General features: G+C 36.6%; 1 protein-coding gene across 1 annotated transcript in view; it reads right to left on the bottom strand.

The window, feature by feature from the left end:
- VPS13B (vacuolar protein sorting 13 homolog B) overlaps positions 1-20222 on the bottom strand; it is a 775227-nt gene that overhangs the window by 263868 nt on the left and 491137 nt on the right. Inside the window, exons 31-32 of the mRNA XM_052651420.1 lie at positions 19631-19757; positions 16637-16780 (exon numbers count right to left, since the gene is read on the bottom strand). Coding sequence (XP_052507380.1) covers positions 16637-16780; positions 19631-19757 — 271 coding nt within the window. The remainder of the gene's footprint in view (positions 1-16636; positions 16781-19630; positions 19758-20222) is intronic.

The raw sequence follows: 20222 nt of genomic DNA on the forward strand, positions 1-20222 counted from the left end.
CCTCTACTCCTTTCTAAAAGAACATCATTGCTTTTGAAGCTTGAAAAATGGTTATTTGAAGATTATGAAACATAACAAATTAAGCATACACTTTGGACTGTTGCTTTTTTACTTTTAAGACATCATGATATTTTACATAGATTTTATAGTGAAACAGCCTATAAGAAGCTACAGTACTGTAGTTAAGAATCAGAAGGCTTGGGTTGCAACTTAAAATGTACAGCAAGTTAGTCAGTTAACTTGAGACAAATAAAGGTTCATTTCCACTATTTTTCATTTTCAAATGGTGGACATTGTTTACTTCCAAAATACCTTTAGATTATGGAACTACCAAAAGCAGTGCAGATAGAAGAAATAAGATTTTTAAAAGTATACTCCAAAATAACAAAACATATTTGTTTCTATAAAAATGGCATATGGCTTTTCATTAAGCTTCTGGGAAATATAATTTTTAAAGAAGGAAAAACAAAGCTTAGTGTCTGGACAGTATTTCTCAAAGCATGGGCTATGGACTCCTTAAGTTCCAGAGACCCTATCAGTGAGACAGGTACCTAACAGTGTGACCTTAAAGTCAACACTAACATTGCAATAAAGCTAAGACATAATTTGTCTTTTTCACTATGTTGACAATTGACTGATAGTGTAAAAGGAATGGGGGTACTTTAGCAGGAATACAACTACAGTGCTCCACCATACAGTTACAGAGTAAATAAATGAATCAAGAAACAGTTCCACTTAAGAATGTTCTGGATGAAACAGCAAAAATTATCCATTTTATTAAATCTTGACCAGTAAATAGGTATCTGTTTAACATGCAGTATGATAAAATGGGAATTGTCCACCAAGCACCTGTGCTACATACAAAAGAATGCTAGCTGTCTTGAGGGAAAGCAGATACACAGCTGAATTGCATGTTTTACTAGCGGATTTCTCCATAGAATTTTTTTTCTCCACAAAATTTTTTTATTTGAAAGAGTGATTGACAGAGCTATGGTTATTAAGAACTGGGCATTCCACAAATATTTTCTCTAAAGTAAACTGTTCCTTAAAGGAAACAAATGAAAGAATTAATTGCCAATAAGGAAATTTAAACTTTCAAGAAAAATTAGCAGTTTGAAAAACCTGTATTTGCTATCATGAACTGGTAGCTTCCCAACATTTAGACTTTTCTAATGAGATCAGTAGTAACACTTAAAAATATGCATTTTAGGGCTCAAGTTATTCTAAATGGCATCACCAACTCAGGGGACATGAGTTTGAGCAAACTCCAACAGATAGTGAAGGACAGGGAAGCCCGGCATGCTCCAAGTCCATGGGGTGGCAAAGAGTTGGACACAACTGAGGGACTGAACAGCATGCGTACAGTTGATGCACATGGGCTCCTACAGTGCTTCTAGAAGCTGTCCCAGGGACTACCCAGTGAGCTCTGTCTTGAGGGATACCATGAGAATCACTATGTAATCTACTGGACCGACTTATGATGGGTTAGAAGATCATGCCAGAGATATGCCAGGCATCAGATCTTTTATCTGGCTCAGAGTCAGATCTGGCTTAAAGCTCAACATTCAGAAAATGAAGATCATGGCATCTGGTCCCATCAATTCATGGCAAATAGATGGGGAAACAATGCAAACAGTGAGAGACTTCATTTTTGGGGGTTCCAAAATCACTGCAGATGGTGATTGCAGCCATGAAATTAAAAGACATTTGCTCCTTGGAAGAAAAGCTATGACCCACCTAGACAGTATATTAAAAAGAAGAGACAGTACTTTGCCAACAAAGGTCCGTCTAGTCAAGGCTATGGTTTTTCCAGTGGTTCTGTATGGATGTGAGGGTTGGACTGTGAAGAAAGCTGAGCGCCGAAGAACTGATGCTTTTGAACTGTGGTGCTGGAGAAGACTCTTGAGAGTCCCCTGGACTGCAAGGAGATCCAACCAGTCTATCCTAAAGGATATCAGTCCTGGGTGTTCGTTGGAAGGACTGATGCTGAGGGTGAAACTCCAATACTTTGGCTACCTCATGCGAAGAGTTGACTCATTGGAAAAGACCCTGATGCTGGGAGGAATTAGGGGCAGGAGGAGAAGGGGACGGCAGAGGATAAGATGGCTGGATGGCATCACCGACTTGATGCACATGAGTTTGGGTGAACTCTGGGAGTTGGCGATGGACAGGGAGGCCTGGCATGCTGCGATTCATGGGGTCACAAAGAGTCGGACACGACTGAGTGACTGAACTGAACTGAACTGAACATTACAGGAGCAATAGAAAACTAATACAGTGGTAATGTCATTTCTCATCCACAACTGGTTGAGAGATATTTAGCATAAAGTTAATAGAAAGTTTCAGCTTCAAGTACTTTTGCCTGTATAAGATATTAAACCTAATTTTATATTTGTAATTTGTTCTTTCTAAAAAGGGCCAAATTCAGATCCCCAGAAACCTATATCCTCCCCTTGAAAAATGGTAAAGACAATATTAGAGGAACGTCCCCATTAGAAATATATTCAAATTAAACAGGTTCACAATATATTCTAAGATTATTTGGGGAAAAGGCAAACTAGAGTTCATATGAATATGTGTTCCAAGAGAAGAGAGAAGCTATGTGGGAAAAAAAATGAAAAAGATGGCAAGTTTACCAGAAAACAGCTTAGGAAAACTAAATGAATGACTGAAAAAACTACTAAATTATTGCAAGAAATATCATTACAGCAGAAGTGATGTTTTGAAGTGATTATATACAGAATCAGAGTTACCTATATGTTGACAAAAAGAGTTCAGACTATTTCTTTCCAAATGGCTGAAATTTCAAAAGAACAGAAAAAGACATTTCTGGGTCACTTTTAGACAGAAATTAGTCATATCATAGAGAAATTGAGACTTGCAATCAACTACTACTAAGTGAAGGAAAAAACTAGCAACTGTCTTGCTTTTGAGTGTTGCTTTAACTATCTGTTTCAACTCATCTCAATTAACAGGCATTTATTTCTCACAGAGCAGTATGGGTTACCACTGGAGGTCAGCCTTGGGCTTTTCCCCAGGTCAACAAAGACATCAATGAAAGACAAGAAAGGGAGGTGAAGGTCAACTGCATAGTCTAAACCTCTCATTCTGCAGATGGAGATACTAAAGTTCTAACAGAATAAAGAAATGCCAGCTTATAAGGGATTAACTACAGTTGCAATCTATACTATTTAATTGATTTTTCCAAATTTTCAGTGGGTGAATAGACAATCTCCAGTACAAAGAATTCCCAAATGATTTATGTGGATATACCCTCATCAACATTAGACAAATCCAAATTAAAGGACATTCTACTCCTGACTACTGCTCCTCAAGACAGGTCATCAAAAACAAGTAAAATATGAGAAACTGTCATAGTCTAAGGAGTCTTTGGACACATAACTAAATGTACTGTGGTATCCTTGATGGATGCCAGGAACAGAAATAAGACATTAGTAAAATCTTCTTAGTGAAAAATAAGGAAATCTGAGTAAAGAATAGACTTTAGTTAATAATTACATTTAAATACTGGTTCATAACCTATGACAAATGTCCATAATAGGGACATTTTTTGTTGAAAATAGAGAAATTTAGTGCAGGGTATACGGAAACTATATTTGCAACTGTTTTGCACATCTAAAACTATTTTAAAATATAAAAATTATTTTTAAAGATCTATACATTCCAAAAATCAGTAAAACTTTTAAGCAATTTATTAGTATCTGATTTTTTCTGTTTTGGCTGCCAGGAAATTAAGAGCGCAATCCGAGGTTCAGTCCTTGTGGCTCAAACTTATGTTGTGTTTTTGTTTCTCTGGTCTTACTTTAAGAAATCTTCATATTTCACTATTATTTGTACGCATTTTTAAAGATCCTGATTTATATTTACTGGGTAAAAAATTAAAGTTTCGAAAGAATACGTAGCTTCTGGGCCCCCATCTCAAATTTCTGAACCCTGCACCATTCCTTAGATGTCCTTTCATTATGCCTGTTCAGTCTCTCAGTTGAATCTGACTCTTTGCGACGCCATAGACTGTAGCCCACCAGGCTGCTGTGAGGACTTCCCAGGCAAGAATAGTGGAGTGGGTTGCCATTTCCTTCTCCAGGGGATCTTCCCGATCCAGGGATCGAATATACGTCTCCTGCTTGGCAGGCAAATTCTTTACCACTGAGCCACCAGGGAAGCCCCAGTGGATGTCCTTACACTCTATTTCATGGAGTAAAATACCAAATGAGCACCTCCTCAACTCCCAAATCCGTATTATTAAACTTTTAAATCTTCTTACATATGTGACCATCCATTCTATCTTTCCTTCTGCTACATTAGAAGAGGTGTCAACTCCTCTACCTTTTTCTCATGAGATGTTATTTTCTTGTTATTTTAGGAATGTTACACTATTGATTTTCCCTTCTCATCACAACATATTTCAATCTTTCTTCCAACTGAATCTTTCTCACTGACATTTAAACATACTTGTCTTTTCCATACTTAAAAATAGAACCAAAAAGCACAAATAAGAGCCCTCTCTTGAACTTCTAAAATGACAATAGTTCAACATTTTTATTTGGGGGCATATATGAAATAGTGAGCTGAGTATTTGAGAGTTCAAGTAGGTGCAAAGTACAGGGAGATTCCAAACTGTGGTCTTTGAATTCAAGTAGAGCTGACACCTGTAAGCAAACATGTAGCAGGAGAGTCACTGCCTTTTGTCATAAAATTTAGAAGAGCTGGGGAAAAAACGATCTAGAGCCCTATCTTTCCTCCAAAACATGTGCTGAGACAAACCAGCCCATTTATCATGGTTTTATTTTCAAAGAATAATACTGAATTAGCGAGAACCTATTTTCCTAGGACTTTCCTCCTTCTATACGTCCTTTCAAGCAAATGCAGCTAGCCCAATAGTGGCCTTCCTCCTCTTCCCTAAATCAGTGCTTCAGTTTTGGATTCTCATCATCTGGAGCTGCCACTGGTCTCCCAGCCAATCCACCTCCCAGTATACTCTGATGAAGTTATGCTCTTGTTTTAGATCCTTTAGGGGCTTACTATTATAATACAATAAAAGGTAAATTTTATATAAGAACAAATAAGGCCTGTATAAACAAGTTTTTGCTTAATCTCCCTGTTGAAACACTCATATTCATACCAGTTAGGTCACTGAATTAACAGCACTTTTAACCACTATGTTCTCAAGCGGGGGGTAGGGGGAATAGTTTGGTTCTGATACTGATTAGTTATACAATCTGGTGCAAATCATAGGGCTTTCTTGACACTCAGTTTCCATACCAATATAGTTTAAGAAAGAGCCCCAAACTCACAGGGTTACTGAAGGACTAAAGGAGTTAAACTACCTATAACGCTTAGACTACTTAGCACATGGTGAGCACCCAGTGTTGGCTGGTGTTACAGACACTGGGCATCCACTTCAGTACTTCAGTAATAGACACTCTGTCACTAATAGGGATCGCTGTTGCTAAGTGGATTTTTGTGTCTTCCAAAGCTGTGTTACTAAGCAGTCAAATGTTCTTAAGTCAGGTTTACTGGCATGTAATTTGCTGGTAATAAAAGTCACTTTTTAAAATATAACAGTTAATGGTCTTTGATGAGTGTCTACAGTTGTGTAACGACTGCCACAATCAAGAAACAGAATACTTCAGTCTTCCCAGTGCACTTTTGTGTCTTCCAATGGTGCAGTACTGAATGGGACAATTTTTATAAAGAAAGGTATAAAGGCACCTATGGCACATTTGCTGAAGTCCAGGAATCTTAAAAAAGGGTAGAAGGAAGATTATTTGATTTAGGTCTTGGTGTTTATTTTATGTATCTCTATACTCTGTGAGAGGGTTTTTAGTCATTTTCTATAGAAAACCTTTGATGAAAAGCCAAAGGTCTAGAAATAAGCAATTTTAAAATGTATGAAATCTTGGATGAGAATTATATACATTCCCATGGCTCTGATGTTAATTTTTTTTTAAGTCGACTCTTCCATGTAAAAGTAACTGAAAGTCCAAAAGTGTGCTTGTTAGAAAAGTACAGACTGTCAGATATGAAACTAAGCAAATCACTGACTCTCAAGTTATTTTGAATAGCTAGCTCTTTTTATCATATTTTGACTCAGAAGAGATAATAATTAGCTATAACCTATTTTCCTAGAGCTTTCTTTCACCTTACAGATGAATACCATGAGGAATAAGGTATTAAAAGACAGTGTTGGAAATTCACAAGACATATGTAAGAAAGACAGAGATTTCAAGATCACAGAGAAGGCATATAACTTAGCACAGACAGGAAGAAATATAAACATAGAACAGACAAGGAGGCCTAGGTAGAAGCACAGATGAAAGGGAAAAGAAGTCTTTAGACAGAGCTGTAGCTAAGGGACCTGCATCTTATCTGACCAGTTTGATTATAACTTCTTTTTAACTGTAATTTTATCATGCTTCTTGGACAGCTGGATACGCTGCTTTATGGGGTTCTTAATTCCTTAAATAGGTATGGAGGAGTCAAATACAACAAATAAGAGGAAATCTTCTTGGCGAACAGTAAGCTTATTTTGGTAGAAATATCCATTATTTTAGAAATCTGAAGAAATATAGAGTAAGTACTGTTTATTTTATGATCATTAAAGTTAACTTTTTGGGTAAATAATATTTTCCTTTAAAAAAATTTTTTTTAGAGCTGTCAGAATATAAGAAAAGGTACCAAAGCAGGCATGGAACAGGTTACTAAGTGAGTCATTGCTGGAGACTGAAAAGAAAGAAGAGCTAAGGAAGTGCCTAAAACCAAGTGGTTAAGTGGAGGAGGAAGAGGAGGAAGGCGAGAAGGCAAAGGAAGAAATGCTCAATTAGTCTTAGAAGCTGTCTACACTCCTCGCCAGGATCTGCAGTGAGTGGATCAAAGAACCTCCACCTTCAGATCCCCAGTGATGTGGTTCCATTCTTTACCCCTAAAAATATGGTTTTTATTTTGCTACAAAAGTTTTATTTACTCTAAAACACTGATTTGAAAATGAGCATGTGTTACTCCTTACATACACTCCCTCTGTAAGTAGGCTTAATAAGATGATTACTTGCTATTCAGGAATAACGGAGTAATTACTGTAGCCATATGAACATAACCTAGGGCAATCTTAGCCCTCTCACCCTTCTATTTAGTCCATTTTAAAAGTGTGTCCTTTTTAAAAATTTTTTTAATTATATATCTATATATAAGAATTGTAGCTTCTGGAAACAATAGGTGATATTATATGCTACAGCAATTTCAAATCCTAACTGAAATAAACTGATACTGTAACAGAATATAGTATATTCTGTTATGTTAGAATAAAAGAAAATATAAATGTAACTATAACATTTGTGTTTGAAGATCACATACCTCCTATCAGTGTGTGAGTACAGTTTATAGGTTCAGTCTAAAATGGATCTGAGCTTCAAAGCACACCTGTTCACAGTTACTCTCTAGCTTAGCTATTTTCAATTACTCTCTACTGCCTAAATTACTTAAAACATTACAGTCTAGTATTGAAAGCTTTCAATATATACCCAGCCTGTCTCCATCAAACATACAGTTAATCATCAATTTCTTCTAGTTTTTTTGATATTTATGTGTCATGTTCTGTGCTAAGTCCCTTCAATCGTCTCCAACTATGTGACCCCATGGACTGTAGCCTGCCAGGCTCCTCTGTTCATGTGATTCTCCAGGCAAGAATACTGGAGTGAATTTCCATGCCCTCCTTCAGGGGATCTTCCTAACCCAGGGATCAAACCCGCGTCTTTTTCATCTCCTGCACTGACAGGCGGGTTCTTTACTACTAGCACCACCTGGGAAGTCCTGTATGCAGCATACATCTTATCTTTGCTATTTCTATGAACAGAAATAGGACTTCCTGTGAATTAAGGAATTCATTTACTAATTATACTACAAGCATTTATTCAGCATCAAATTCTATTCTGTGCTCAGTACTTTCCCTCAGTACTTTCTCAGTATCTCCACCTCAAAACACTGCAATATTGTCTGCATCAGTGAGTAGTGGGTTTGGCCTTATGTAACAGACAGCCAAATAGTAGTGGCTTAATAGTTTATGTTTACTTTAACATAAAACAAAGTCTAGGGCTGGTTGCAGTGGCTCCATGATGTCACTTACATTTTAGGATTACACTACCCACTACCCCACTGTGCTAACCTCAGTGTGTAGCTTTTGTCCCAATGTTTGTCACCACATAGTAATAAGTAGCATGTCACTTCCACGCTGTTATTTCAAGGAGTAAAAAGAATGTGGAGACTTTCCTAGAAATAAGTAGAATACTTCTCTCCTGTAACTCATTGACTAGAACTGTGTCAAGGGAGTCAAATGATGTCAAAGATTTTCTCTTTCGCTCAGTTTTGTTCATTTCTGTAAGTTCAACACCTCTTTTCTGACACAGATTTTCTTCATGTGACAGTAGAGAAGAAGAGTGGGACAGTGGTCAAAGAAAGCTCCAATATGACAACATCTGAACTTAATGATCCCTAGCAGAGAGGACTTATTCTTCCCAGTGTCTTCATATGCAACACTGCACTTGCTGGAGTAAACTGCCCATATGTGGACCAATAACTGGGTCAGGGAGATTGATATGATAACTAATCAGGCAGGAGATTGATATGATAACTAATCAGGCCTTTGTCTCCTGTCTAGCCTGAAATGGGAATTCCTATCAAAACCACATAAAGTATTACTAGGAGAATGTTGTTTAGCCAAAGGAAGGGGAGTTCTATTACCAGAAGAGAGTTAGAAATGCTGAGTAAAGACAACACTTGTCCCCTATAACAGCACTGAATGATCTGCAAAATTATACGGTGTAGAACTTTTTAGGATATGTTTAAAGTATTGAGGAGAGCAAAGGTTGCTTTCTGAGGACTATGCTAACTAAATATCAGGTGACCCTGAAGTCTCTGTGGCTTAGGCTGTCAGTTGTACCCCAATATTTATTATCTTCTTTCATGATAAAATGCCTTTTAGCAGGGCATATGGTCTTGTATTAGAAAGACTACATTTCCAGCCTCTCTTGCAGCCAGGTGTGACCACATGACTAATTTTGGGCAAATGGTAGGTAATGAATGCAACTAGTTATGTGCATGGATGAGTCTGTACATATGTATACATGCATGTATATATGTATGTTTATATATACAGTCATATATTACTAGTTATATAGGTGTCAATATATATTGATCTAGTTCCAATTATTCTTCACCTCTGAATATATGAGCACTAGAACATGAAATCAGAAACTTAACCTCTTTTCTTTAATGCTGTTACCCTAGTACCCATAACAGCATTTGACACAAAGGAAGGGTTCAATATTTACTGAGTACACAAGGCAGGTCACTCTTCTCTATTTAAACCCAACTTCTCTATGAAGCCAGATCTCTGACTACCTAGTTTTTTCCTTATTCTGAGTAGTTATTACAGCACTAGTTTTAAATAGAGCTTATTTGACACATTTTGTTTACTGTTCTGAGTTCTTAGTTATAAATTTATGCTTTATTTTACATGAATATTATAAAATCCTAGAGGGCAGGGGCCACGGTATGTTTATTTTTCATACCTCTATCTGTTTGTAGCCAGTATGTCTGGTATAGAGTAATCCCTCAATGAATACTGCTGAAAAAGACTAGGATGATAGTTCAATAGTGCCTCAGGAAAATTTGGCACATTCACTGGTCTTCTGGGCAGGAAATCTATATGGGATAAATATCAGAATGGCTGGAAAATTAAATTTTTTCTTGCTTTTTTGATGTTCACGATCTACCTTTTAGTAACTACAGCGTGTTTCTTTCTAAGAATAAGCTTATTTATCAGGAGAAAACTATACTATTTTTAACACTGACAAGGTCTAACTTCTTGAAACAGGTGTGATTGCTCAGTGGACCTAAGAAGTCCTTCCCTTGGAGAGAATAGGTAGTAATATACTTAGTATCATTCCCAGGTCTACAGTTGAAGAAATTCAAGTTATTTCCTCCCAGGCCCTCATGTCCATTTAAGGCTCTGCCTGAATCCATATTTTACTGGGGCTTGGGTTTATTGCCTGGTTACAAGTGGTTCATCCAGATGCCTCTGAAGGGAAACAAATGCTCAGCATAGTAATGCTAATAGAAAGACACCACAAGCATGTTATCCAAAACCCCTATGTCCTTTTCTAATGAGAAAAGTTACAGAAATACGTGAACTCTGAAATGGCCTCTCCCATTCATGTCCACCTCAAGACAGGAAGCACTGAGACAGACCCAGAACATCAACATCCTCTCCCAAACCAGCCTTAGTTCCTGCTTTCAAACCCTACCTCCAATCATCTGTGTTCTTAAGGTACATTTGCCTTTGTTTTGCTCATCTTGACTAAAGGTCTACTCCAGAAAACACCTGCTACTACATCACCACTCAAAGTCGATTCTCCTCTTCTTTATTTCTAAGTTCCAATGACCTCCAGCAATCCTTAGGTTAGTCAAGTATGTCTTGTAAGAATTTTACACTGTTGACTAAAAATTTCAGAATTTCCATTCCTAAAATGAATCAACTCCAAAGCAGATAATTTCCAACCTAAAATAATAATAATAATAATACCAAAAAACAACCTATGTCACCACTCCTAGGGTATATACTCAATCACTGCTCTAAAAAGTCCAACCTATTACATCCTATTTTATGGCAAACTGTAAAAACACCCAAATAAACTATATTAGGCATGTGTAACACAGATGGTGATTGCAGGCATGAAATTAAAATTAATTTAATTAAATTAAAAATTAAAATTAAATTACTCCTTGGAAGGAAAGTTATGACCAACCTAGATAGCATATTCAAAAGCAGAGACATTACTTTGCCAACAAGGGTCCGTCTAGTCAAGGCTATGGTTTTTCCAGTGGTCATGTATGGATGTGAGAGTTGGACTGTGAAGAAAGCTGAGTGCCGAAGAATTGATGCTTTTGAACTGTGGTGTTGGAGAAGACTCTTGAGAGTCTCTTGGACTGCAAGAGATCCAAGAAGTCCATTCTAAAGGAGATCAGTCCTGGGATTTCTTTGGAAGGAATGACGCTAAAGCTGAAACTCCAGTACTTTGGCCACCTCATGTGAAGAGTTGACTCATTGGAAAAAACCCGGATGCTGGGAGGGATTGGGGGCAGGAGGAAAAGGGGACGACAGAGGATGAGATGGCTGGATGGCATCACTGACTCGATGGACGTGAGTTTGAGTGAACTCTGGGAGTTGGTGATGGATAGGGAGGGCTGGTGTGCCGCAGTTCATGGGGTTGTAAAGAGTCGGACATGACTGAGTGACTGAACTGAACTGAATAAGTTATATTACAATATTTTTCTATACCATCATTATTTCTATAGAGGACTGAAAATATCTAATATTTTAGAATGGTGGGATAAAGATACTGGTGATTTTATTAATTTATATTCACAGAAAAAATATTACTTACTTGATTACCTATAATCTCCCAACATTCTACTATTACCTTAAAATATCACAACCTTCTCTCATCTGAATCAGTTGTGTCAAGTATGCAGCAAGTTGAGAGGACTACTGGTCCAGGAAGAAGGTAGAAGTAAAACTTTAGGAAAAATGGTTTTAAAGGAAAAGCAGAGGTGACATTATAAGTCACAAAGTGTAAAAAATTAAATTATATACCAGGTATTAGGTGTTGGTGAGAGTTGGGATTGGGGTAGAGAGAGAGAAGACATAGAGATTTAGCAACAATAAAAAACCTGAGCAAATAAAAAGAATGTGGCAGTGATTAACTTTAGGGAAAACAGAAGAATATAGGAGAGAAATATAATCATATTATAGTCTTTATGAAGAAAACAATTCATAATGACTTTAAAAACATAATATAAAAATATTGGAAAATGCAGGAGTGAAAGAGAAGTGTAAAAGAGACAGAATCTTCACCTACAGTAAAATAAAATGAATAGGTAATACTACAATAAGTAAATTAAGAGATGTTGTGGTGGTGGTTTAGTCGCTAAGTTGTGTCCAACTCTTGTGACCCCATGGACTGTAGCCCACCAGGCTCCTCTGTCCATGGGATTTTCCAGGCAAGAATACTGGAGTGGATTGCTATTTCATTCTCCAGGGGATCTTCCGAACTCAGGAATAGAACCCAGGTCTCCTGCATTGCAGGTAGATTCTTTACCGACTGAGCTGAGGGAAGCCCAAGAGATGTTAGTCTATTCATTTTATTCAGAAAGATGGCAATAAATACCAGAAGGAAAAGCTCAGAGAGTTAAGAAAGGCTAAGGGGATGCTAACATACTGACATTATCATGATATATTTAGTTTAGCCACATTTTGTTGTTAAAATTCATGCACTACTTTGAGAAAAAATTAGCATTTCATTAAAAAATTAACCATTTCAAGTAAACAGACTAGTTTTAGTATCTTATCTATACTGTTTATAGTTCTATAGACTTCAGATTATTCAGCTTTCATCTTAGTTTAAATCATGTAATACTTGAAATTCTGTACAAATTATCTTTTTTATGGTGTATTTTTTTGTGAGTGTGTGTGTGTGACTGCAACTGGAATAAAATGTTTAAAAAGTAGTCTCCAGGCCAGAATACTGGAGTTGGTAGCCTTTCCCTTCTCCAGGGGATCTTTCCAACCCAGGGATCAAACCCAGGTCTCCTGTATTGCAGGCAGATTCTTTACCAGCTGAGCCACTAGGGAAGCCCAAGAATACTGGAATGGGTAGCCTATCCCTTCTCCAGAGGATTTTCACGACCCAGGAATCGACTGAGGTCTCCTGCACTGCAGGCAGATTCTTTAACTGCTGAGCCAGCAGGGAAGCCCTTAAAAAAAGTAGATTTTTTTGTTTTATTTTTTATCAACTCCTTATAATGTCCTGAATACCAACAGCTTTAGGAATACTTAAGATGATGTTTAGTTTCCTTTTATTATCATATAAAAATGGTCTGCATTACTAGCCTATAAACAGACCTGCACAAATTCAAGTTAACTCTTTGTTTAGTCATTATGTCCTTCAAAAGTTTCCTGACATTGGTACAAGGAGTTAAAGTAGCTCCCTTGTTAATTCTTCTTTCATAAATGTTATGATTATATTACTAATAACCACTTTTATACAATTGGACCTTTATGGGACCTAGACTACCTTATAAAACGGTAAAGAATCTTCTAAAGAGTAAACCAATTTTGCCCTGCTAAACATTAGAAAAGAAACCATGGATGAGTCGTAGAGCTCTGTTTTTGGAGAAAAATTAGAACTGTACATTTAGATTTGATTATGAAGTTATCTTGGAGGTGAACTTCCAACCTCATGTGACTGACAGTGAACTAAGATATAAGAAACCAGATAACATTCCTATTGTACTAGTGCAACAGAGCCAGATGTTATCATAGAGACACAAACTATAGAATGTAGAATGACATGTACTTTGTAATATGGAATTAATTGTGGCTTTTTGAATAATGGCTTCCCTGATAGTTCAATTAGTAAAGAAGCCGCCTGCAATGCAGGAGACCCCGGTTTGATTCCTGGGTTGGGAAGATCTGCTGGAGAAAGCATAGGCTACCCACTCCAGTATTCTTGGGCTTCCCTTGTGGCTCAGCTGGTAAAGAATCCACCTGTGGAAGACATGGGTTCGATCCCTGGGTTGGGAAGATCCCCTGGAGAAGGAAAAGGCTGTTTAGTCCATGGGGTCACAAAGAGTTGGACACAACTGAGTGACTTTCACTTTTGATTACTACATGTTTATTTTTCTTGCATATTTTCTCAGCCTGTCATATATGCATAGAAAAATAAGAAAAGGTTAATTTACAATGAAGAAACTGCATATTCTGGGAACTAGAAATCATGGAAGTCATAACATTTGAAGGAAACACTGAATATGAAAGTGTACAAATACATAGTGTTTGATCACTAGGCAGTATGTACACTTTTAGAGCAAAAATACTGGATTGTAATCAGCTGGTCATTTTATTACCTGAAAGGCTTCTCTTTTAGTTATATACTTAAAAGTTTTATTATATGTTAGTTGTCTATATAAGTAAACATAATATTAAATCTTGGTTCTAGCAATAATCCTTAGATTGGTTCAGTTTTCCTTTCGATTTTCAAAGACCTATCCATCTTTCTTCCTCTTTGTTTATACTGTAGATATGTTTCCTCTAGTAACAAAATCACCTTTTCATGCTCCTGAATAGTTTTTAAAACTAATGTTTCAAATGAAACCTTATAAAACATTTTTTGAAAATATTAACACCATTAAAAGTAAGCAGGGAAAATGAAATAATAATTAGAGCATAAATCAATGAAATTGAAAACTGGAAATCCAAAAAAGAAAATGAATAAAACCAAGAGTTAATTCTTTAAAAAGATCAGTAACACTGACAACCTTCTAAGCCAGGCTAACCAAAACACCAAAAACTAGAAAACAAACGAAAAACCCAAAGAGAGGAATCACATTACGAACATCAGAAATGCATAACTACATAACTACAGCTCCTACATAAACTGAAAGAATAATAAAGAAATACTACGTCCAGCCCATACCATTTGAAGAAAACAAACCAACTCCTTGAAAGACAGACTCTAACAAAACTCATATAAGAAGCAACAGAGGATCTGATTAGGCCTACAAGTATTAAAGAAGTTGAATCAATAATTAATCAACTTCACAAACAGAAAGCTTCAGGGGTCTAGATGGGTCACTGGTGAATTCTATCAGACATTTAAGGAAGAAATTATACCAATTCTTTACAGTATCTTTATGTATCAGATACGAGTTGTGTTACTCACTTATGAATAGAAAAATATTCTAGTTCATGGAAGATCTTTTTTTTAATACTGAAATTTCACAGACATACCTTACTGAGGCGGTGGAAAGGAATAAACTGTCTTTCCTCATTGGAGTTTGTACTTCTTTTTTTTCCAATTGTGGTAGAACACACATAAAATAAATTTTACCATACTAATCATTTTGCAGTGTACTGCTTATACTGTATTTCAGTATACTGTCTGTACTTTTAATATCATCTCCAAGAAGGAATAAACAGCCAAAGACATATTTTTAAAACAGCAAAACCAATCCTAGCTTGTTTATGGAACTGTGAGAAAAGACTTGACATTCAGGAAAGAGTTGTTAGTAGTCTAACTCTGAGTGGGCCTTATTTACTAACATCAGATCCTACCAATAGATATTAGAAATAGGTAGGTAAATAGTTAGCAACCAATTGCTAAATTCTATAAATTCCTAAAACACATCAGAAATCCATGAGTTAGGTTTCACATGACAGATTCTGTTATGACGGGTTCATAAAATTGGCACAAATAATGTAACGGTTTGTTTCCAACCTAAGCTGCTTCAAATGTCATGGGGAAAATTTGTTGCTCTGCTTACTTTCATATCATATATTTATATTCTTATGGATGGTCTAAAATATATTGGGGGAAAAAGTCAGTATTTTGAAGAATATATAGCTTTATAGTCCTTTTAAAAGATACTGAGCAAACAAATCAGGGGGGTTAAAGATGATGCAGTTAAGAGAATCTTTATGAAAGGTAACAGTTTTTATCATTTTTAAATAATTTTTTAAAAAGGTGACTGGGACTAAGGTAACAGTTATAGCACAGCAACTGTGGTAGAATGAATAAAGTACTGACTGGAAAGATTTAAATACTCTGATTCACCATTTTTTAGTGATGTGTGTATGCTGTCAGGCAGGTCCCATACTGTCTCTGAGCCCCAATGTCTTAATCTGTAAGATGGTGATAATGCTCACATCTGGCTCACAGAGTGGTTGTTAATAACATGCTTGAAGGCACACAAGTTAACTTACATGAAAATACCTGGCACACTTGCTTAGTATCAAGAGGCTCTCAGGGAACACCTCCTCCTTCCCTTCCTTCTTAATAAACAACACTTAAGAGACTTCTGCATCTAACTCATGACAAAAATATAAGCAATGTCATTTTCATAGATAAACAGGTTCTTCATTACAGATTTTATAAAATAATTAATTACTCTAAGTACAGATGTGATTATAGCAGTAGGGAAACAAAAAGCAAAGCAACAGTATCTTGAGAAGCATCTAACAAGCAGCTTTCTTTGTTTCATGTTGACATACTTTGTGGTTACAATGCAGGCTTCCAATGAACACTGGATCAAAATTAAAATTCTAGGCAGGCATTCAAGTTTTTTGATTATGTCCATTCTTCACTGAGCATGGGAAACAAATGCTTTAGAAGCTGTTTTTTGAAGCTATTCCCATTGTACTCTTACAAAGTTCATTTCCAAAAGGGGCCCCGTCCCTGTAATGGATCTGAGTAAGGGAAAGCTATACCAGGTTTTGTGCACTGTACTTTAAAAACTGCAGCAGGGCAATAAAATCATGCTTTTAACAGTGACTTTTCTGGGCCTGGGCCACAGCAATTTTGTAAAGGTGCATGATGAATTATGGGAAAAGAGACCAAGCAAATTTCAAAAATAAAGAATACCAATCCCAAATGATTTATATACATATTTTGAATAAACTTAAATATAGAATAATTAGCAGAAAACATTTAATTATTGTTTTTCTATTATCAATGTAAAGTTGGCACAAATGCAGTAAGCCTAATCAAAATCAGGTAAGAGTTACCTCTGTGGCTTTGTTTGATGGTTCCAGTCCAGTCATATTTGCTACTATTAACTGATGTAAGAGCTGAACTTGAGCCACACTTAGGAAGAAGTCCAGGTTTGTGGTTATATTCACTTCCAAGGAATGGCCACACACTAAAATCTCCTGAAGGAAAAAGAAGTTGAATATAGATAAAGAAGCATGATAGGATTATATGATAATTTATCATTTCCACTTATTTGAGCTTTATGAATGTTGATGAATTCTCCTGGGACTCAAGTTTATATGCTAATGAGAAGAGCAGATATGGTGAGCACAGTTACTTGACACAGTTTAGTGGATTAAATTAATAAACATTTATGAGGGCCTGTTGTGCAGCAGGCCATGTGCTAGTTACAAGGAAACCCACTATAATAACAATTTTTCACCATTTCATACGCATTTGGCTTTTCACACCTCAAACTACTATCATTATTTCAATATGTAGGCAGTGATGTATCTAATTCTTTAGCATAATCTTGTTCATCCTCTCAAACAGACAGATATTTAGCATTTCATAAGAACCATGCAGCATATTAAGAGTGCTAGGAACATCAGAGAGGGTGAGATTAGTCTTGAAGGGCAATCTGCCTTTGAGAAGATTACAATCTAGGTGGGCAGACAGGCAATTATAGGCACCAATTACAGTCACAGGTGGTATGGTCTGAGTATTCTCCAAAGGATCCATTCCAAATGATTCATAACAAAATGGAGTGCTGAAGCCAAAGACAGCTAGACTAATTAATTTCACTTCTTTAAACTGCTAAAATCTTGGCAGTATTAGGTAGATGTCTACTACTTAATTGATGCTGTTCTGCGTAACAGAGTCACTTGAACATCCACTGTTGGAAAACCATTCAGCAAAAGAAAACCAAAATGAAAAACAATTCAGAAGTTTCACTTAATAAGCAGAAGCCCTGCCTCTTGTCATGAAGTGCATGTGGACAATGTTCAAATGCTTGGAAATGTCCAACAAACCTTCTCTTTATTAGTGTCATCCAAGAGAATGGATTTAAGGAGACTTATGATGGGTCCAAATACAAACTACACAGCTTAGAGCAGCTTTTAATAAAGCCATAAAGAACAGCATGCCGGAAATGATCCCCCCCTTTTTTTTAGTTAAATAAACTTTCTCTCCAAAAGTTTCCAGATTTTATTCATTATAGTTAGAATTCTTATTTTATTCCTTAAGTAATGATGAAAGCAATACACTTGTGTATTTTAAACAAATTGTGTTACTAAGTAACTGAAAGATATTAGTAGACTTACTTAATTTTTATACAATTTTTGTGGATATAAAGATATCCTGTCTAACCTAACTTGCCCTAGCAGGCTCAGTCATGTCCGACTCTTTGCGACCCTATGGACTTTGGTGCCTGCTAGACTCCTACTCCATGGGATTTTTCCATCAAGAATACTGGAGTGGGTTATATTCCCTTCTCCAGGAGATCTTCCAGACCCAGGGATCGAACCAGCATCTCTTGTGTCTCCTGCATTGCAGGAGGATTCTCTAACTCTGAGCCACTGGCTTCCCTTATCAGGGTTATTACAAAGATCAAATAAGATAACACAAAATACCGTTCTTTAAAAACTCAGAGAAGGATGTAAACTTTTGTCACCTTAAAATAATAATACATTTAATTTGTACATAATATTTCCAAAGTTTTCATAACAACTGCTTATAACTATGAACGATCAAAAATTTATAAAGTTTTCAGCATAACATAAATTATGTTATAAATTAACATAACATAAAAACATAACATTAAACATAAAGAATCCCATTATTATTATATTTCTATTTTAGGCATAGAGGCAAAATATAGCATAGTGATTAGACTTCAAACCTGGATCCATTAGTAACTGGTTAGTAATGTTGGTCAAATTACTTAATTTCTTTTGATCTCAGTTTCCTCATCTATAAAATATGTATACTCATAATATCTAACTAATGGATGCTGAGAGGACTAAATCTGGTAATTTGTGTAGAGCTCTCCTTGTAAGGTAATCCATGTGAGAATGCTAAGTAATCTGTCAGTATTATTGCTACTTTTATTAGAAAGAGGTTGTGCAGATCAAGAGTATATGGCCAGGAACCAGACCAGTTGGGTGCATACCATGTTCTGCTTCTAACTACTTGTGAAAATTTAGACAGGTTAACTCTCCATGCTTTAGTTTCCTCATCTACAAAATGACGACAGTAAGAGATGCTAATAGGATTACTATGACAGCTCAATGAGTTATTACATGAAAAAAGAAAATAAAAGTTAAAGCTGCTCAGTCATGTCCAGACTCTTGCGACACTTGGACTGTAGGCCTCCAGGCTCCTCTATCCATGGAATTCTCCAGGCAGGAATCCTGGAGTGGGTAGCCACTTCCTCCTCCAGGGGATCTTCCTGACTCAGGGATAGGACTCTGGTCTCCTGCATTGTGGGCAGACTCTTTACCGTCTGAGCCAACAGGGAAGCCCAGATATTACATGAAAGCAATACATAAACAGTACTATAAAATGAAAGTCGTTCAGTCGTGTCTGACTCTTTTTGATCCCATGGACTATATGGTCCATGGAATTCTCTAGGCCAGGATACTGGAGTGGGTAGCCTTTCCCATCTCCAGAGGATCTTCCCAACCCAGGGAATGAACCCATTCCTGCATTGCAGGCGAATTCTTTACCAGCTGAGCCATAAGAGAAGTCCAAGAATACTGGCATGGGTAGCCTATCCCTTCTCCAGGGAATCTTCCTGATCCAGGAATCTAACTGGGGTCTCCTGCATTGCAGATGGATTTTTTTACCAACTGAGTTATCAGGGAAGCCCTAAACAGTACAAAATGTGCTCAATAATTATTAGACACAATAATAACATTAATAATAAGCTAATTTGATATACTGTGCACGGAAATTATGAAAACTCCAAACACAAAAAGAAAAGCTGCTCCATTATTCAGACTAAAATAAAACCTAAATTAAGTTCTAACCTCAGTGTGCATATTTTCTGGAGAAATTATTTTGGTGAAAATGATGGCAGGTGCTCCAGTTACTCGAACAGAAAAATCTGTTAAAATGGGAGTCAAAATTGCTCTTCTTTCTTGATGCCGCCGTATGCTAAAAGATAAAGTAAAAAATAATTAGCCATTTTTAACGATAATTTTCATTAAATGTGTACAAGTCTCTGTACTACAAACATGTATGACAAAATTTCATTATTTTGAGTGTGTCTATTTGTGTGTTTTATAGTCTTAGTTTTGTAAAGTCAATTTCTAACTTCAGAGTCATAAAAGGAAAAAAACCTAATCAAAAAATTCAGATGTAATTAATTAATTTCACATTAGTACTCTCCTGTGCATGTGCATGCTAAGTCGCTTCAGGTGTGTCCAGCTCTTTGCAACCCTGTGGACTGCAGCCTGCCAGGCTCTCTGTCCATGGGATTATACAAGCAAGAATACTGGAGTGGGCTGCCATGCCCTCCTCCAGGAGATCTTCCCGACATAGGGACAGCACCTGTGTCTCTTATGTCTCCTGCATTGGCAGTCAGGAAAGCTAGTAGTAGTCTAGGACCTTTCAATAAAT

This window comes from Budorcas taxicolor, chromosome 14 (genome assembly GCF_023091745.1).
Source record: "Budorcas taxicolor isolate Tak-1 chromosome 14, Takin1.1, whole genome shotgun sequence".
NCBI lineage: Eukaryota > Metazoa > Chordata > Mammalia > Artiodactyla > Bovidae > Budorcas > Budorcas taxicolor.